At 49.3% G+C, this 20,185-nt stretch overlaps 1 protein-coding gene across 4 annotated transcripts in view; it reads right to left on the reverse strand.

The window, feature by feature from the left end:
- The window catches only part of SSH1 (slingshot protein phosphatase 1), a 55,289-nt gene extending 37,967 nt beyond the window's left edge, over positions 1-17,322 (reverse strand). The window contains exons 1-2 of one of the 4 annotated variants that reach the window (XM_019757476.3): positions 17,082-17,322; positions 12,730-12,770 (exon numbers count right to left, since the gene is read on the reverse strand). In XM_019757476.3, the coding sequence (XP_019613035.2) occupies positions 12,730-12,770; positions 17,082-17,147 (107 nt within the window). In that variant the 5' untranslated portion in view covers positions 17,148-17,322. Of the gene's footprint in view, positions 1-8,361; positions 8,573-12,729; positions 12,771-12,857; positions 13,023-16,910; positions 17,060-17,081 lie in introns of those variants that run through there. The other 3 variants (XM_019757478.3, XM_074321788.2, XM_074321791.2) reach the window with 3 other exon arrangements.
- Positions 17,323-20,185: the final 2,863 nt, after the last annotated feature.

A 20,185-nucleotide genomic window follows, 5' to 3' on the forward strand; every position in this document is an offset into this window, starting at 1 on the left:
GCCCTTTGTTTGGTATGTAGCTCCATCCCCCATTCACTGGTGGCCAAGTCCTAACCCTTCCAGGGGCCCCTTCCTTCCCAGCCCCTCAGTCCCCACTCCTTTCTGGCTCTGCTCAACCCCGAGAGCCATGCACCCCCAGGCCCCACAGTGTGCCTGGCTCTCTGCTCGGGACTCCATGTGCCTGCAGGGCAGTGCGGTCCCAGAGAACGGACTTGTTCTCCACCTGTGCTGACCCATAGGAAGCCACTAGCCATAGGTGGCCTTTGAACACTTAAAACACTTAAAATGTGGTGTGACCAATTTGTCACTTGATTTAATTTTAACTAAATTTTGATTAGCCCCATGTGGCTGGAGGCTCTGGTGTGAGACAGCACAGTTCTGGGAGTTTTCAGCCTAATGACAATTGGGGCACGGACCGCCGGCCTGTACCCCACCTGCACTGTCCCTAACCACAGCTCTCGTTACATGGTTGCCCAGCTCCAGGACTTGCAAGGATGGGATCTTCTCTACAGATTAGAGCCCAAACTTCTGGTGCTAGCTTCCTGTGGTAGCCACAATTAGTCCTTATAGGTTGCTAATCTGAATGTCATTCACCGGACACCTTCTGACCTCAAGGAGCTTATAACACAATCACAAAACGTGCTTTCTAATGAAAACCTCCCTTGTATTACCTCTCACACTATTTCTCCCATACTCTACATACTCTCTGCTGTACCACTACCTATGTCATTGTCCCCAGAAACTCTATCTGGGTCTCTGTTCACTGCCTTCTCCCTCTCGTGTCTGCCTCCCCACGTCACGCCAATCTTCCAACTTCATGTTTTCTCCCTCCCCCGCCAGCTACCAGCCATTGGCTCTTCCCTTCCAGCACTTATAGCACCTTCTCTCATTTTGCAGGTGAGGAAACTGAGGCTAAGAGGTTAAGTCAGAGGAGCCCAAACCCGATGACCAGACTGTGTTCTTAGACCTATTTACCTACTTGGTGGTGAGTTATCTTCACGTCGCTGTATTTTAACTTCACAATGGGACTCAATGACCAAGACACACAGAATTGTCAAAATTCTCTTCCGTGCCTGACATATAGTAGATTCTAAGTCAATACTCATAGAAGACCTGACCGAGCTGTCCTCCTCTCCAGCCTTAAGAGCCATTTCGTGACGAACGCACCTTGGTCATCTCTGAGCTGCTGGAACGCACTGGGCGCTCACTGCACACAGGGAACTGGACAAATAAGACTCACCACGTAAATGCCGTAAGTGCAAGTACAGTCACCTGGTGGTCGGGTCCTCTTGGCAACCAGGTGCTGCAAACCACACAACAACTAACTCCTCCACATCACCCTGAGTGTCCTGAGAGCTGGGGCTATGACCTCTCTATGTCCCGACCCCCATCAGTGTGCAGCAGCGAACGTGACACTAATGAACATCTTGGGAAAGTGCCATGCAAAGCATGTTATACTTGTCACCGAACCTAATCTCTGCACCCATCCGTGTTTTATACATAGGGAAACTGAGGCTCAGAGAGGTTATGTCACTTGCCAAGTTCACACAGTCAAGCAGTGGAGAAACCAGAGCGGAACCAGGAGTCTGACTGGAGCACTGGACCTCTGCTGCGTTGACACCTCAGAAAAACACAGCATCAAAACAGCCCATTTCTCTTCCCCAACAATTCAGACCTGAACCCATGTGGTGGGCAGAGCAAGGCCGGGCATCTGAGTTGGGGAGGGGGTGTGGTACTCCACACCAGGGTGTTTGATGGTGAGCGGGGCAAGGAAGGCATCCACGCAGGGGAGAGGTGGCCGCAGAGATGGGGGGCTGGTTGCAGACAGGGGGGTTGATCAAACAGGTAAATATTTTAGGGACAATTGGGAGCCATGTGTCCCTTAGAGAAGGGAATCACAAACATGGAGAGAAAATTAGACTGAACCTAAAGGTGTTGGATCAGAATGGAAGGCGTGGTTTTCAACATATTTAAATAGATACAGAAATAAACATCGATTTGTGTGCACATACACACATCCCTTCATCCTGCCCACAGAGGGCCTGAGGCTGGCATCACTCCAATAGTACCAAGTACACCACCCTGGCCTTCTAAACTCCATGTCCACTAAAAGGAATCAGGGCTCCTGGGAATTGATGGGAAGCTGTGCTCGCCCCAAGTTCCTCTTGGCCTATCTGCGTCCAGATTTTGAGGGCCTCATACACACATAGCCCTGGCCCATGTAAGACCTAATTTTAACATTTTCCTGCTCTGAGACCACCCTTTGGAACAGCGGGGGGCCAACCGGCCTGTGCAAGGCTCCCATTGTGAAGGGCACGCAAAGTCAGGATGCTGTAGGCCTTTGGAAGTGACTCAGCATCCTGTTTTCCACGTTTGGGGCGGCCGGCAGCTTTGGCACCAATCACTGCCGCTGACCTCACCTCGCAAAACCACAAGTACCCTGGTTAATGGGTGGGATGGGCACACAGCATCAGCCCTCCGTGGGCCTCAGGATCCACAACCTGCTGGTCTGCCTGTCACACTGGGTTTCCCTCTAAACACCCACTAGTTATCGGAATTATCTATCCCAAAGAGTTCTTCAGAACGGACCTGGCCGTATTTTAAGGACACCGTGAATCAAGCAACTGATCTTGTTTCTCGCTTTGCTTTGACTCCTAGGAAGCTCCAAGTCAGATGTGTAGCCAGACTCTACTAACTAGACCAATACTGTGCCGTGCATGCTACCTATAAACCTTCCCATGACTTCATCTGATTTGCCCCTATTCTCTCCATGTCCCACTTTTCTAAGTTTAAATCATATTGTTTTCTATGAAGTGTATAAGCTCTTTCAAATCCCTTTTGGACAGAACTGTGGTAGCTAGACCACACACGTTACCTCCACCGGGTAAGGACTCTTTGTTTAACTTAACATGGAATCCTCAGCATTCAGCATAGAACCCATTACATATATAGGCACCAAAAGTATACACTGGCTGAATTGATAAATGAAGCAGATAACTAAATAAAAACTGCCTCCGTTGCCAGGTTGCTTCACAAGAGACCCCTCTCCCTCCTATTCCACATGGTGGAGCCTGCACAGAGTGCCCAGGGCTTGGGGAGAAGGCTTCTTAGGGAGCCCTCTTGCCGTTGGGTTCAGTGGCCTCAACTCCAGCCCTAAAGAACCACTCCCACGTTTCACCTGCAACGGACCCAGCACAGGACAGGTGGGGCTGGACCTTTGAGAAGTGACAAGTGATTTCCAGAGATGGCAGCTGGCCTGGCTCTCTTTAAACCACACTGACGATCCCCTCCCTTGTGGGAATTCTGACTGGGCTCAGATTTGGGGAAACGCCTTGAGAACTCTTGGCAAGCATGGGCCAAGCCCTGACTAGGAATTCCTTCTGCCAACGCAGGGTGGCCCCCAGCAGGGAGCACCAGACATTTCCTAACCTCTGACGGCCTTCTTTGAAATAAAGTCTTTTTTAAAAATAGCTTCAAAAGTAGCCATTCAAGAAAAAAGAAAGGAAGAAAAACCGTCTGTAAAAATAAAGGCACACAAGACACTATGCTTCGCAGAGGAAAGCCTGGTACACAGTTCAGTAGAACTTGGAGGAAAATAGGTCAGGCATGGGTTGTTTTTCCTCTTAGCTTCCACTTGGTTGACCTTGTGGTCTCTGGGGTGAAACTAGCACAGGCCCCCATCCATGGAGGGGAAGACGGTCAGGAAGGGCGGCAGGAGGGGTCCTCTCTTATTATCCTCCATGAAAGGAACTCATGGTACCGTGTTTCAGCAGATATCAGGCAAGAACGAGGCATTCCACATTGTACAAGACTCTCTGAGCTTCCCAAGTGCCCTCAGTTTCGGGAAGGGCAGGTGGCTGGCCCACGGTCACGATCACACCTGGTGGTGAGGTGGTGGGGCCTGCACCCACCCAGAGGCCCTGCTCTGCCCGGGCCCAGGCCCACTTATGGGACCTCTGTAGTTCACACGACAGTCTCGCCCCTCTCACTGGGATGCTTGCCACCACACCGCAAGGCAAGCCAGCTTGGTTTTCTCATCAGCACGTCACCTCCGCCATAGGAACGATTGCAAACACTTCCCGCCCCGCCAGTGTCTTGCCTCCACCCCTGCCCAATCACTCAGCATGCCTTGAAGATGACTCCTCCTTACTTTGATTAATCCTACTTTGATTAATCCTGTTTTCTCACTGCAGCCTTCCTTGAAGCAGAACAACGCAGTTGGATGTTCTCCTAGCCTTACGAATTTTCTATAAAGCTGTCCAAACCCAGATATCTGACCACAGCACAACTTACGCCAAAGACCAGTTCTACAGGTGGGAGGGAGTCCCCTCTTTCTAAATAATCGCTGCTGTGCCTGTGGCCCCGCTCCTGGGGGTGAGACCTGCCTGAGGAGGAGGTGGCTCCAAGCAAAGGGTCCTCTTCAATTCAGGGGTCACATTCATTTTCTCTGTCTCAGGGCGAGACGATAACCCTGACCCGGCCAGACGCCTCACAAATGTCTGACCTTGCTCTCAGTGTGGAAATCAAGGAGAAACTTTTGAAAGTCTGTTACAAATCTACCAGGAATCATTAGACGCACAATGTAACTCAGAAGGAGACGGTGGCCCCGAAGGACTCTGATTCTTGGATCTGAAAGACGTCATCTCACCTCGCGCTTCACTTTACAAAAGAGGAAATGGGGGCCCTGAGATGATGTGAGTTGCCTTCGAGTGTGCAGCAGATGATACATCTCGGGACAGAACCTCGGCTCTCTGTCTCCCTCCCACAGCTTTGTTCCATTTGTCAGGAAGGGGATCACTGGTACCACTGTCACCTACGAGCACTCGTGGTGGGCGCACACACTCCTCTGCCGTGCACACACGCTTCCCTGGAGGGCTAAGTGCTGGGGAAGAACGCGACGGGCTCTGTGACATTCTTTTCAAGTCTAAGTACTGGTATTTGGAAAGCTTAATGAAACCTACTAGACGTGGAGCAAAATTCATTTCAATGATTAACCTTAATAATAAGTTTAATTAAGTTCCAACAAAATCAAATTAACTCCTTGCCTCTGTCCTCATTTGTCCCGACTCTAGGATGTCTTCTAACAGCAAAAAGTATTTAACAGGCTGAAGGTAAATTCTGATTTTATGATCAAATGTTCCAACAGACAGCCAGGAATTAGACCTGAGTTAAACCGAAAGGAACAGCAACACAGTAGAATGGCCCCAGAATTTTAAAAGTTTGCATAGCCCAGTATTTAAAATTGGGAGTCCACGGGAGGCCGCTGCCTAAGAAGCCATGAAGCTGGGGACAGGCAAGGGTGAGCTGAACACAAATGTGCCCTTCTCCGGTGAGGGACAGGAGCAGAAAGGAAAGCAGGTGGGTTTTTGATTCACAGCATCTGTGTTCAAACCCTGACTCTGGCCTCTCACCAGCCTTCCTCAGCTGCAGTTTCTTCAAAGGAGGCAGGCACCCACTTTGCAGGCCTGTGATGATGACAATCTGAGAGCAATGCACCAAAGTTCCAAACCCAGTGTGTGCACCTACAGGCACCCCATAAACCTCGCTAGTATTATTATTCCCTGGATGCTCTGCCCAGGTGACCATCCGGGAAGGGGGATATATTACAATTCTTGCTCTCAGTAGAGTCAGCGCGTAGTGTGGGACCTCTAGGGTTTGAGCAGGAAGAATGGACTGCAAAGCCACAGTTCTTCCGGATGAACTCCATCTAACCCCTGGTGACAGATATGAAATTGGGAGGAGGGTTAGTAGAACTGGCTCTTGAATTATGGGGTGAAGAGCACAGGTTTTGGAGTCAAAGAGAAGTGGAGCATGAAGGTCTTGGCTCTACCACCTCCTACTAAATGAAATTAGGCCAGTTCTCTCTCTGAGGCTTTGTCTCCTCAGCCAGAGAACAGGAATAAACACGGCACCACCCTTACAGGATTTTTGCATAGACTAAATAAAATAATGCACATAAGGTGATTCACAGAACAGGGCATGTGGGAAGTATTCACGTCCATGTCCTGCGTCCCTGCTTTACTTTTCTCCTCAGCACCTACTAACACACTACGAATGTACTTGTTTATACTTACTGTCTTGTCTGCCCCAACAGAAGGTCCGCCACAAGGAGAGGGTGTTTTTCTTTTGTTTTGTTCACTGCTATATTCCCAGCTCCTAGAACAGCACTTGGCACATGGTAGGTGCTCAATAAATATTTGTTGAATGAATGGCTCATAAGCAGACAAATTAAGACAGAGGGGTATTGAGATTAATCTAATAGTGCCAGACGGTAGGGGGAAATGCCAGGGGAAAATATCTCTCTGTCCTGTTTCCTGTATGTCGTCCAAGATCACTGTGAGTTCCTCGGTGTGAAACCGAACACAGAAGACTCAGTTTATGACTCCTCGATGGCCCATCCATTGCACACCAGGCACCATGAGGGCAGAGGCCAGGAAGGCCGTCTGGGGGGAGGAGGGACACGTGGCCTAGATGGACAGGCGCCCTGTGCAGTTGTTCAAGGCCCCAGGCTCAGAGGGGCTCCGAGCCTGGTTAACACCCTGCTGTCACCATCTTGAAATTCTTCATTTTTAACAAGGGGCTCCATGATTTTCATGTTGCACTGGGCTCCACAAATTCCATAGCCAGTCCTGCTCGTGGGGAACACTTATGTACTTAACACTACACAGCAAGGACTAAATCCCCAAGAAATACTAAGGAGAGAAAACAAATGCCTGTGGGAAGAAAATGGAAGAGTCATGAATCACCTCCTACAGACGCGGGGCCCTGAAGGAGGTACAGACAGGGGGCGTTTGTTGAATGTCTGCTGCGGGAGAAGAGATTCATGCAATTCAATCATCACATTTAATTCTGACAACAACCCTACAAGCTGCATATGGTTTTGCCCACTGGAAACTGAGGCCTGTTCAAGGTCATATAACAGCCAGGTAAGGTGACAGATGCTAGAGGTTGTAGCCAAACCTAGTCTTATTTCTCCCTACGGCCAAAGCGCATGGAAAAAATGTTTAAGGGTCAACAGAGACAGTCTTTCAGAGGCCAAAATATTCAACGTGGGCACGAATCCAAGAGATGCCAGGGCTCCGAGTACAGACAAGCGTGTGGGCGCCGAGCGGAGAGAACACAGTGGTCACTGGAATGGTGCTCAGTCCTGTGGGCCCCCCGTGCTCCCGCTCTCTTCCCACAAGGACGGATCCCTCAGCTGGCATCGCCCGTACCTGATAGACAGCTGCTACTTCTGTAACACTGAATGGAAACCTACTCAGTTACACGAATGTCTTCTCCACATTAGATGGGGGCATCTCAAGAACTCCCACAGACTGAGACTGGTGGGCAGATTCTTGAGATGGTCCAAGATCCCGGCGCCTGGTGCAGGGGCCCCCGGTGAGCCCCTATCCTGAGTGTGGTGGGACCAGGGGACCAGATGGGACAGTCGCCCCCTCAATTAGGTTACACTGGATGAGAAAGGCGATGGTCACTCCTCTGGTGGCATTCCATTACAGGACCCCGGAGTAGCAGTTTCTCCTGTTGATCTTGAAGACGCACGCTGCCATGGCTTCCATAGCTGCCAGAAAATGAATTCTGCCAAGAACCAGTGTGAGCTTGGAAGAGGCCTCAGATAAGACTCCAGGCCTGGCCAACACCCTGACTGCAGCCATGTGAGACCCCAAACAGAGGACCCAGCTAAACCCTGTCCAGATTCCTGACTCATGGAACCTGCAGTACTAACCAGATACTGTTTTGGACCCCAGAGTTTGTGGTAACTTGTTACACAGCAATAGCTAACTGATACAGCAACCAGCAGGTCATGTGATACAGCACAGAGCCTGGATGCAGCAGATGCCTGATGTCTCTTGGCAGGCCTTACCTGGACAGATTGTCAACCGGGACAATAAAATCCAGGCTAAGAAATTGCCAAGAAAGGCAGGGAGGAACCCTAAAGGGTAGACAGGCATAAGAGAAGAGATGCCCAATGGAGAAGAGGAAGCATGGTCTGCAGACCAAGGACATACCAGCTGCCACCCCACTCTGACGCTGTGGGAAAGAGAGAGAAGGCACAGCCACACACTGCAGGTTATAAAGAGAATGGAGTCCTCGGGGAAGGGAGCGTGGAGGGAAAGGCGGAGGCATAAGGGACTTTACAGTTTACCACTAAAAGCAGAGAAGACAAAATCCTGCCACTCTGACCCAAATATTTGCTTGGGCAGGCAAGGAAAAAAACTTTAAAACTCTAATGAACATTTTCATGTGCTTGACTTGGAGACACTGGATGGAAAAAAGAAAAAAATTCACTCCTGATCCACACTCCGGAGACGACACAACCATATTCCCTCCTGGGGCCCTGTCTGGCACACAACCACTTACATCTCATGCCAGGCTGAGGCAGCTCCCAGGATAGCGAGGGAGCCAGGAGCAGCTGCCAGCAGGGCCATCTGCTCACCGATTCCCACAGTCTGAATGGCACAGCTTCCAGAAGGGTATTGCTGGAGGCCGGCAGCAGTCCGCACACGCAGAGCGCAGGGGAGAGGAGCGAGAGAAGCGACCTAGATGCTCTGCGTCAGTCAGCTTCCTTCTGGGCAGGAGAGGATCAGCTCCTAAGACATTTTCCAGAAGGCCTTCAGGGAAACGGTCTGAATTACCACACTGATTCTGCAAAGCATGCATTCCTCTTTGCAACTTAGAGGGATAGCTCAAGGTAAAGGGCTTTCCAAGTCACACAGCATCCATGGTGACCAGCCCAGTGTGACACAGTGGACGCAACACCTGCAGGGAGTCGGCCTCTCGAATTCTGTGCTGTGACCTAACACGGAAATGAACAACATCCTATGAAGACCAAACACAGCAACCACTGTCCCAGTCCGTCACGGACCTGACTCTGTGTGAGGAGCCCCCACACAAACTACTCAACAACCCTGCAAGGTCATAGTTGTATCTGTCTGACAGATGACCAGTTGAGACTCACAGAGTCGCAATGACGCAGAGGTAAAGGAACTCGGCCACTAGTGCAGGAGCCAAGTCCTGAACCCCACGTCTTCCCCCACAGCGCGCGCTTTCTCATACATGGACGCAATTTACTGCAGGCTTGGAACTAAGGTAATATATTTAAACTGTTAACATGCTGTGCGCAGGCAGGGAACTAAGGAGCTATCACTAAAGGAAGCACCAAGTTAGAGATGAAACAAAAGCACATGTACCTGCCACCTCAGGCAGGTGTGGGACCTGCAACCGAGAGAAGCTAAGAGCTACCTGCTTCCTCTGCAGAGAGGGGGGTCGCAAACGTTTGGGGTGGGAGCCCTCTGACCTGGTTGTGAGGACTGTGGCCCACGGAAGAAGGAACTGGCTTACAGAGACAGCATGGTCAGGGAGCAGGACACGTCCTGTTGCACTGAAACAGCCCGTGTGAGACGGGTGGGAGGAAAGGCCAGCAACCGAGGGTGAAGGCAGAATGAAGACGAGACTCTGGGGACTGCGGAGCAGAGGGGTGTCCGTCTCGAGAGCACTGCCCATCTGAGAGTGACGGTGATAACCAAGGTGAAAGGATGGGAGGATGGGGGGCCCACGATGGAACGGGGAGGTATGAGGGCCTGACCTGAGGTGCCACCAGCGAGCCTGGGGAACAGAGGGCCGGTGAGACACAAGACCCAAACCCTGTGATTCGGCAATTTACTGGCTACGGGGAAGTCCAAGATAACTTCCTGGATGACCCCAAAGACAAAACTATCAACTGGGGTTAAGCAGAGGGGAGAGAAGAGGAGAGAGGAATATTCTGTTGTCCCCAGTTTTCCTCCCTTACCCGCATTCCTTAGAAACGAAATCATGCCAGTTTACCTTCAGGATCAATTAGAAGCAAAGGAAAATCTGCTCTCCCTAACTCTCCTCCCACCAGACAAGCAAAAACAACTGACCATTCCGTACATTTTTTTTACTCTAGGAAAGACTGAGAGAGAAAAGGCCTGAAAATGCAAATTAACACACAGAGGTGAATGAGTTTCAGTCAAAGCTTAACCCAGGACAACAGAACTTGTCTTATTTGGCCAGGAGGGTTAGAAAGCAGGATGGTGTCCTCTGCCTAGAAGAGGGCAGTGAAATGCCAAGGTGAGTGAAGAGGGACTGAAAAGGGAACCTGAGAGGACAAGCTCAGAACCAGGTCCCTGACTAGAGCCCAGGGTCTCCCAGCATTCACACTGGCGCTGGGGACAGGCTAAAAGCAGTGAACAGTGGTCATCGGTGATCTGACCTCCTGGGAAGCACTGCCATGAGTTAGTGGTGGTCCTAGGTTCTGGCGTGGCACTGCCTCTAACCACCTGGGTGACGTTAGGCAAGTTCCCTCTCCTGTACATCCAAGACAGTTGATTCAGCTGAACAATCAACAACTGAACTGGTCGCGAAAGGCAGAGCGGCGTGATACTCAGGTGTTAGAGGCACCACAATATAGTACGAGCTGTGATCAAAAGATACAGTGAATGCTGCTGCAGAGTGCCATCCAATGGAAAGGGAAGTGGCACATCAAACCTTAGTAACAGTGGTTGACAAGTTTCAACTTGTTTGGTGCAGTCAGTCAGTGTGAGCTATGGTTGAGGGAAGATGTGCTTTAAAGTGTGCGGTAAATCATCCTCCATCACGACAACGTTCCGTGTCACACATCGCTTCTGGTATATGGCAATTTCTGTCAAATAAAAACATTACAATGTGCCCTCATCCACCTTATTCACTGGATCTGGCACCGTGTGACTTCTGGCTCTTCCCCAAAGTCAAAATGACCGTGAAAGATAGACGTTTTACATCGATTCAGGACATTGAGGCAGCCACGATAGCGCAAATAAAGACACTCACAAAAGAGGACTTCCAGAACTGCTTCACAAAGTGGCAAGAACGATGGGGTAAGTGTGTTCGTAGTGAGGGGAAGTATTTTGAGGGGGGAATTAATGGCAATGTATCTTTTACTGTAATACTTTTTTTTTTTAAATTTAAACATTCACCGTATTTTTTTATCACACTGCCCTTACGTTCCATGTGCAAACTGGCCTCAGGTTACTCACCTCTGAACTGGGAAAATACCCCAATAGGGTTGTTGTGGGATTAAATATGCAAATACACAGAGCTGCTGAGGCGTTACTTCCTTGCTCCAAACTGTGCAGAGAAGTGGCCCTTTTATTGGCCAGAAGGGCACATACACATTTTCAGATGGCTGCTATTTATAAATTCTTCTTAATTGTAAACAATTCAAAAAAACACAGTCAGCCCCAAAGACAATCTAAGTGAGAAATCTGCCTCCTGGGCAACAGCCCTGAAGGAAAGGGATGGAGATCAAAGGGTGGAAAAAATTCCAACTCCAGGTAAGGGCTAGAAGGAGGTTGGTGCCCCACATACAGGTGAGAGAACCCTTCTCCCAGTTCTTCTGCCCCCAAATAGATTCCAAGGAGCATATTTTCACTTCTCCCTTTCCCTGCCTCCAAGCAAAGAGCCAAATGCCAGTGTCATCTGCAACACAGCCCGTTACTGCCCCCACTTGGGAATCTGGCTAATTCGAGCCTTCCAGCCATGACGGAGACCCTGAGCAACCAATAAACCCCAGGTGAAAGAGTAAATGTGTCATCGTTACTGGTCCTTCCTCGAGTGTAATATTAAAATAAGGACCTAGCAATTGAAATAAGAGATCTCTGATTTTTGCAGGCTATTATTTCCTTACCTATGTGATCTTTAGAAATAATCTGTGCCACAATAAAAGTATTTTCCCTCCCTTCACTCAAACACAGACACTTCAAAAACAGGCTAAACATACTTCTACCACTTCTGCACTCTGCATCTGAGCTTAACCAGGAGAAAGCATCCTGCTCTCAGTAACAAATGGTTGACCCCAGTTCCTAATCATGTATTTCCTTTTCCAATTAATTTGCCTCCTCCTCACAAGATGAAACATTTTTTAAAAGAGCCATACCCCTAAAACTCTGTTTACTTTTTTAAACTACGAGTCAGAGTTTAAGAATGGCTCCTTGGTGCAGAGGAATACATTTTATAATGAAGTGCTAAATCTTCTGTAAACCAACAAAACACCCATAGGGAAAAAGCCTTAATTTTTGGCAAAGAAAAACAAAAAATGTTTTTGGCATCTAGTAGTGAACATAGCAACTGAGGATTACAGCTTCGGGAATTTTTTAAATGAGCATAGCTAAAGATTTCTCACAAGCACACACAAAAACAAACCACCTTGAATTAATAAACTTAGGGGCTTGCATGTCTGTTTCAAATCAGTAATGTGCTTACCTCAAAAGGAAGACCTTACCAAAAGCAGGAGAGAAATGCGAGAGCATATTACATGATTTTTTTTGTTTTTTAAAGCAAAGGGTAACATCTGGAAGAAACTACATAAAGATGCTCATGATGATAAAGCAAGGGTGGCAAAATAATGACAATTATTTTCCTTCTTTCCTAAACATTATATAATGTTAGTAAAGCTGTTTGTAATTATACATCCGTAAAATTTTTAAAGCACTACTAAAAAAAAACTGGTCTTTTTTTGACAGTTCTCCTTTTGGTAAGAAACAAAGAGTATTTCTGGGGTGGTCAGTTAGCTCAGTTGGTTAGAGCGTGGTGCTGGTAGCACCAAGGTTGTCAGTTCAATCCCCACATAAGGCACTGTGAGCTGCGCCCTCCTTAAAAAACAAAAAGAGAAACAAGCGTATTTCTTACCTGCTTGGAAGACTTAGGAATGAACATTAAAAGTCTGCTTACCTGAGGTTTAACTTTCTGTCTTCATCACTGCCAGCCTCCAACTGCAGAGAAAGAAAGAGAATGTCACTCCACAGACAACACGAGCAACAAGCCTCAGAAACGAGCAACAAGCCTCAGAAACGGCTCACATTTTCTGTTCTGGTGTCTGAAAAAGATACAGATGTCCAGGAAACCTGGCTATTTCTAAACAGCCACACCCTTTCCTCACCAAGCCTGCTTCGCTGTTCCGTGGAGTCACTTCCACGGAGGAATTTAAGTTTCCCAGTGTTTACCCACATTCCTCCCCCAGTATCGAGGATCCGTATCTTGTAACATTTCTATCTTGCATTGTTGCTTAACACACTCGTTAAGACCTCCGTTCTCCACTTTCCAGGGTTGTTTTGGACCTTATCCTGCTTTTCTTTTTTAAGGGGAGGGGGCTCTGTTTTAAGAGAATCCATTTCCTCCTTCAAGCCGAGGCCATAGCTAAGTGCTTAACACCATTTTAAGCCTCAACAGAAGGGTTAAAAAAAAAAAAAGAAAAAAACCATTCCAGGCAAACCTTTTACAATGGAAGGTGGCCAACATCAGGCTGTCTGTCTATGGGTCTCAAAACCTCTTGGTGGCTTTCAAAAATGGCTTAAGTATTGAATATAAAACTTTCTAGGTGATTGGTTTATTTACATAAATGAAAGAAAGGGACACGTAATCATTTCTAAAAGTTAAGGCCAAGAGGGGAGGCTCCAAAAGTCACCATGACTCAAGCCCCAATTGCAATTTTTCTTTTTCTTTTCCTCTTTCAAAGGGAAAACTGAAATGGGAAGAAAACACACACCCCCAAACAACTGTACCACTGGGACTTGGCATGTTTTGTATGTTACACAGAGGAGTCCATTGAATGGGAAAGAGAAACCTGGAAAGCAGTGATGGCTGGGAGAGATGCAAGGCTGATCGAGGACAGAAACCAGACAGAAGCCAATAGTAATGGAAAAAGGGGACAGGGCTAATGCAGGGAGGGGTCTGGGCAGCAAGGGACACACAGCAGCAGGTCCCGGAGTCCCTACATTTTATTAAGCTAATATGTGTGTACTATTATGCAGAGGTATTCACTGGTGGCCGGCCAGTTTGTTCTCACACGCCCTATCCCACATTGAAAGAGAAGTGGGAAATCGGGGAGGGCTTTGCTGACCAGAGGGTCACGAACTTCAGTCCTGAAGTTCAACCACAAAACAACCACCACAAATTTAGAAGAGAATATTGGGTCTAACCCAATGGTTCTCACCCAGGGGGGCAATTATTCTCAGCAGGAAACACTGGGCAATGTCTGGAGCCAGTTTTTTGGAGGGTGCTACTGGCATCTAGTGGGTAGAAGACGGAGTGCGGCTAAATATCCTACAATACACAAGACGGCCCCCTACAACTGAGGATTTTTAAGCCCCCAATGTCAGGAGTGCGGAGGTTGAAAAAGCCTGATCCAACCCCAAAAAGGAGACTGGAGATCTGCCCATGAAAATCAGTCACCAGGAACATTTGTCAAAAATAACAATGTGACGGTCCATTCCTGAAAGTTATTGATTTATCTATTCTTGCGCTCTCTGCCTGTTCTCACAAAGGAATGAGGTAAGGCTGACAGTAAAATGACATAAATGAGAATTAAAGATGGGGGGAAAAATTAAAAGAGAGAGGAGCATTGGGTTGCTGGCCGGGCTGTGATTTCCCTCAGTTCCCAGCGTACGCTGTGCATCAGGACAGGCTGGGTCAGGAAACCGCTGCCCTGAAAGTCTCTGACTAGACAAAGGATCGTGATGAGTGAGGAAGTGATCTGGGGATACAGACTTCAGGACCATTTAATTCTCGGTCACTCTCTGTGATTCTCAGGATGAAAGACAATGTAAGGTCAGTTATTTCAGAGCAGCAAGCTACGTATGTCAAAGAATATACGCAAGAAGGAAGCCAACCCTTTCGGATAAGCCAAGGCCCAGAGAAGGAAGTAACCCGAGGAAGGTCAAGCCAGAGGCAGAGCCGCCCAGCCCAACATCCGTGCGCACACGCTTGCTCCTGCCTTACTTCTGCATGCCTCATCCCATCTGGAAGAAAGCCTTCCCTTCCAGGGGCCGTCCCAGGCACTGCTCGCTCACTGGGAGCCTCACGATGCTGATTTACTCAAGTCAAATAAAAGCTGTGTCTGTCAGTTCATCGGCACCTTGTGAAAATAATACTTTATACTATCATCATTTAAAATGTGTGTCATGAAAACCATCTACACACCCAGCAAAATGGGGTCCATCCATACAATGGAATATTAGTTGGCAATAAAAAGGAATGAGGTCCTGACATGTGCTGCAACGTGGAAGAGCCTTGACACAAAAGACTACATATTACCTCATTCCACTTACGTGAAATGCGCAGAAAAGGCAAATCCAGGGAGACAGAAAGTACACTCGTGGTTGCCTAGAATTGGTGAGAGCAGGGCAGGGGTCGTGGGGTGGTGGGAGGGAGACTGTGGGTGACGGCTAAGGAGGGCGGAGTTTCTTTTTGGGCTGAGGAAAACGTTCTGCAATTAGACAGTGGTGATAGCTGTACAACCGTGTGACCATACTGAAAACCACTTAATTGTACACTTTACAATGGTGAATCGATGGTATGTGAATTATACCTCAGCTAAAAAATAATCAAATAAAATAATGTTCATGTGTCTCAGGCAGGAAGAGACCATGGCTAATACAGGGGTTTAGAATCAGAGACCCAGGTAGAGAAGCCCTCTGTCTAACCCCTTCCAGAAGCTGAACTCTTCACTCATCTCACAATAGTTTTTTGAGCTGGGAACATGAGATTAATGCACGCAAGTACTTTGTCAACTGCAAGACAGCAGTAATAGGAATGATGCAGACGTCACTGTGGGGAGGAGAGAAGCTACTGCAGCCTGACTTCTCAGTTGCAGGCAACTGACCACCAATGTTCTTGCTCAGCATGCAGAGGAGGGGCCGTTAGAATCTTCTGTCTGTAGACAAGATAACAGTGGCCACTCCTCAAGAGGAGGGGGCAGCCTCTCTGAAAATGCTCCTACCAGTCTCTGCAAAATAGGCCCAAGAGCTACCCTGCCCGGAGCCAGTGGGACAGACAGGGCTGTCAAACCAAATACAGGCCCTCCTCTCTGTCCCTCACACACACAAACCTGTCAGTATTATCAGTCCACTTCCCCCACAAAGAAGGGGCCAGAATGGCCCAGATGCTGGCAGGGCCACTTCCTGGGCCGGCAGGGCTCCTCCTCCAGTGTTCTCTAAACACTCCACAGCCTCGTCCTCTAGTTGCTCTGTCTTCAGGCCAACACTCAGCCTTGCCCTGAATATGAGTTTAGACCAGAGACTTTAACCCGTTCGCCAAGAGAAGGTGGGCAAGAGTGGGGACAAGAGGGTCGGGGCCCCAAAGCCGCAGGAGTGAGCTGACCACAGGCCTGAGGCCCCAGCCTCAGTGGTCCAGTCCAACGGTAGACTCAGAGGACCAATTCCCCAACTGACCCCAGGGTAAGAAGTAGCCAGCCACGCACAGACCCACAGAAACCTGCACAGGGCAGCCATGCGGCCCCAGAAGGCACCCATACAACCACAGAAACACCAGAACCAGCCTCCACCACACAGCCCGATGCACGCAAACATGCAGCCCCAAATGATACTACAAAACGGAAAAACCCAGACTCAGCGGCACACAAAGACATAAGACACACAGCACCCTGAGCTCCCTTGGTCATTGTCACGCAGTGACACCAAGAGTCAGAACTCCAGGGGTTTGGTGGTCAGGGAAACAATCTCACATTCACAGGAGCATGCTGGTGGCTTCTCACAGTGTCACACAGGCCACGGAGTTACACAGTCTTACATACATACTGCCAGGCGCTTAGGGAAAGGGCCCAGAGCAGCCACAGGGTCACAAATCTCAGAACCGGCATCTCATACAGTCACCTAATTAGGAGTTTCAGTCGCACATCCAATCTCCTGCAAAGGCACCCTCCGACGGAGGTCACTGTCACACACACACACACACACACACACACACACACACAGTCTGCAGTCACCCCCAGACGGCGATCAGCCAAAGAGTTTCGGTGTACCGTCACCCCTAGACGCGGGGTACACACGCACACAGTCACCCCCAAACGAGGTCACCCCTAGATGGCGGTGGGGGAGGGGGCGTCGCATCCTCACAGTTTCCCGCAGTTCGGCTGCCCAGGTGGGGTCGTACAGCGGCGTCCCCATAGGCCCCGGACCGCTCGCCGTCGCCCCTCGCCATCCCCGGCGCCCTCAGTCCTACACTCGCGGCCCAGGCCTGGCGCGTCGGTTGCTCCGCCCGGCCGCGGCCGCGGGCCCGGGGCTCACCTCGCTGTTGCTGGCCGAGGAGGCGGCACTGGGCGTGGGCGAGCGCTGCAAGGTCACCAGGGCCATGGCTGCGCCGCGGCGCCCCGGCACCGCCGAAGCCTGGGGCTAGAGCCGCCGCCGCCGCCGCCCGGGCCGGGCCCGGGGCGCTCCAGGAGCCGCGCGCGGGCGGCCTGGCGGAGCCGGGCCAGGCCCGCCCCTCCCCTTCGGCGTCCGCCACCCCCGGCCCCCGCCTCCCGCGCCGGCGCGCGCTCGGCCTGGAGCGCGGAGGAGGAGAGGGGGCCAGGGCGGAGCGCGGGGCGGCGCGCGTGCGCGGCTCGGGAGCCCCAGCAGCGCTGGAGGCTTTGGCCGGCCGGTCACGTCCCCCGCGCGCCCAACACATGCACCCCCCGCCCGCGTGCCCGGCCCTCCGTCACGGGGACCCGGCTGCGCGCGACTGCCGGCACGTCCGCCCCCCAGAGGCCTACCCGCTGCGCTGGCGGGGAAACTGAGGCCCGATGGCCGCGCAGCCAGGACGGCCTGGGAGGAGGATGGAGAGGCTCAAGGACCAGGAGATAAAAACCTCCTGGTCCCTGCCGGTGAACCCAGACAGAAGATCTTTGTAGAAATTCATTCGTTCATTCATTCATTCTTTTATGAAATATTTGTTGAGCACCTACTATCAGGCTTGGAGCATTGAACAGTGAGCAACATAGATTGGGCTTGCCCTCAAATTTTACAGAGGTGAATCACGTGACAGTGGTTCCCCTTTATCTGAAGTTTCGCTTTCCCCGGGTTCAGTTACCCACCGTCTGAAAATATTAAGTGGAAATTTTCAAAAATGAACAATTCGTAAGTTTTAAATTGTGCATTGGTTTGTGATGAAATCTCAAGTCATCCAGCTCCATTCCACTGGAACATGAATCATCCCTTTGTCCAGTGTGTCTCCCTGCCTGTTAGTCACTTAGTAGCTGGTTATCAGATCAACTGTTTCAGTATCACAGTGCTAGTGTTTAACTCTTATTTTACTTAATAGCCCCAAAGTGCTAGAGTAGTGGTGATCACAATTCAGACAGGCCAAAGAGAGGCTGTAAAGGGCTTCCTTCAAGTGACAAGGTGCAAGTTCTGGACTTCATAAGGAAAGAAAAAAGTCATATGCTGAGCTGGCTAAAATCTATGGTAAAAACAAATCTATTGGTGAAATCATGAAGAAAGAAAACGAAATTCATGCTGGTTTTGCTATCATACCTCAAACAGCAAAAGTTATAGCCACAGTGCATGAGAAGTGCTTAGCTAAGATGGAAAAGGCCTTACAGTTGTGAGTGGAAGACAAGAACAGAAAACATGCTCTGATTGACAGCACCGTGTTGCATCAGTAAGCTTTAAGCCTATAGGGAGACTTCAGGAAGGGACCCCTGAAACGAGTGACCACATTCACAGAACTGTTATTACAGTATATTGTTTTAATTGTTCTATTTTATTAGGTATTGTTGTTAATCTCTTACTGTGCCTAATTTATAAATTAAACTTTATTATAGGTATGTATGTATAGGAAAAACATAGTGTATATAGGGTTCAGTACTATCCACGATTTCAGGCATCCACTGGGGGTCTTGGAACGTGTCCCCCACGGGTAAGGAGGGACTACTGTACTAAGCACGTTTTAAAAATTAGTTTGCTAATGTTTTTTTCATTTGTTATTGGGGAATGTTGGGGAACAGTGTGTCTTTCCAGGACACATCAGCTCCGTGTCAAGTCGTTGTTTTCAATTTAGTTGAGGGGTGCAGCTCAGCTCCGAGTAAGTCGTTTTTTTTTTCAATCTAGTTCTGGAGAGCACAACTCAGCTCCAGGTCAAGTCATTGTTTTCAATCTATTTGTGGAGGGCGCAGCTCACTGGTCCATGTGAGAATCGAATTGGCGACCTTGGTGTTATGAGCACTGCACTCTAACCACTGAGCAACCGGCCGCCCACTAATCTTCTTATAGAAGATTCCTTCTGTGTGTCCAGAAACCCAGCGTCAACTGAGCATAAGTGAATCAGGAGGCTTTGGCTAGAAATAAACGATAAAGATTTATTCAGGGGTCTTAGAGATTGTAAACTGGAATCACAGCTAGGCAAAAACCCAGAAGTTTTCTGAAGAAGAAAGTTACGACTTCTTTTTTTAAGATTTTATTGGGGAAGGGGAACAGGACTTTATTGGGGAACAGTGTGTACTTCCAGGCCTTTTTTCCAAGTCAAGTTGTTGTGTTTTCAATCTTAGTTGTGGAGGGCGCAGCTCAGCTCCAAGTCCAGTTGCCGTTTTCTCGTTGCAGGGGGCACAGCCCACCATCCCTTGCAGGACTGGAGGAGTTGAACCGGCAACCTTGTGGTTGAGAGCCCACTGGCCCATGTGGGAATCGAATCGGCAGCCTTCGGAGTTAGGAGCATGGAGCATCGAGCTCTAACCGCCTGAGCCTCCAGGCCGGCCCGAAAGTTACGACTTCTTATACTAAAAAGTGCATTCTTGAGAATACTCAGTCCTGCATTCTTAGCCCAGAGTGGTCCAGGACCATTATCAGTCAAATGAGAGGCAGTCTGGATGATGCATGCCAGGTGATCTGGATACGGGAGTCCTTCAGGGATAATCAGAGGGTTATCTGGAGGTCTCGTATATGTACAGATGTATATCCAGGCATTGACGCAGGACTGGAAAGTTCAAAAGTTTAAATTCCCAGGCTAGTAAGAACAAGAAAAGAATCATTTCCGCATACCTCTATCTATTTGATTTTAGTAATTTAGCAGCTTGACTGTAGTGACTCCATTTTATTTCTTCACCCTATTTCTCACCAGCCAACTCTTTGGGGAGAGGGGTGAATCAGGGAAGGCTTTCCTGAGAAAGAATGGCAAGAGTCAGGGGGTGCTGTAGAAAGCTCTGGCTGCCGCATGGAGAATGGACTGTGGGGCAGAGGAGTGGAGGAAGACCAGTAAGGGGGCTGCTGCTGTCATCCTGGGGAGAGGTGACCAGTGTGGGGATGGAGAGAAGAACATGGAATAAGATACCAAGAAGGTGGTACTGGCTTGACTCAGTAATAGGAAGTTTCTCTTTCATCCAAAATCCCTTCCCTCGTGTCTGTCTCCATGTCCACAT

The sequence above is a fragment of the Rhinolophus sinicus genome, chromosome 9 (genome assembly GCF_057876585.1).
Source record: "Rhinolophus sinicus isolate RSI-liver-muscle chromosome 9, RSI-T2T, whole genome shotgun sequence".
Classification (NCBI taxonomy): domain Eukaryota; kingdom Metazoa; phylum Chordata; class Mammalia; order Chiroptera; family Rhinolophidae; genus Rhinolophus; species Rhinolophus sinicus.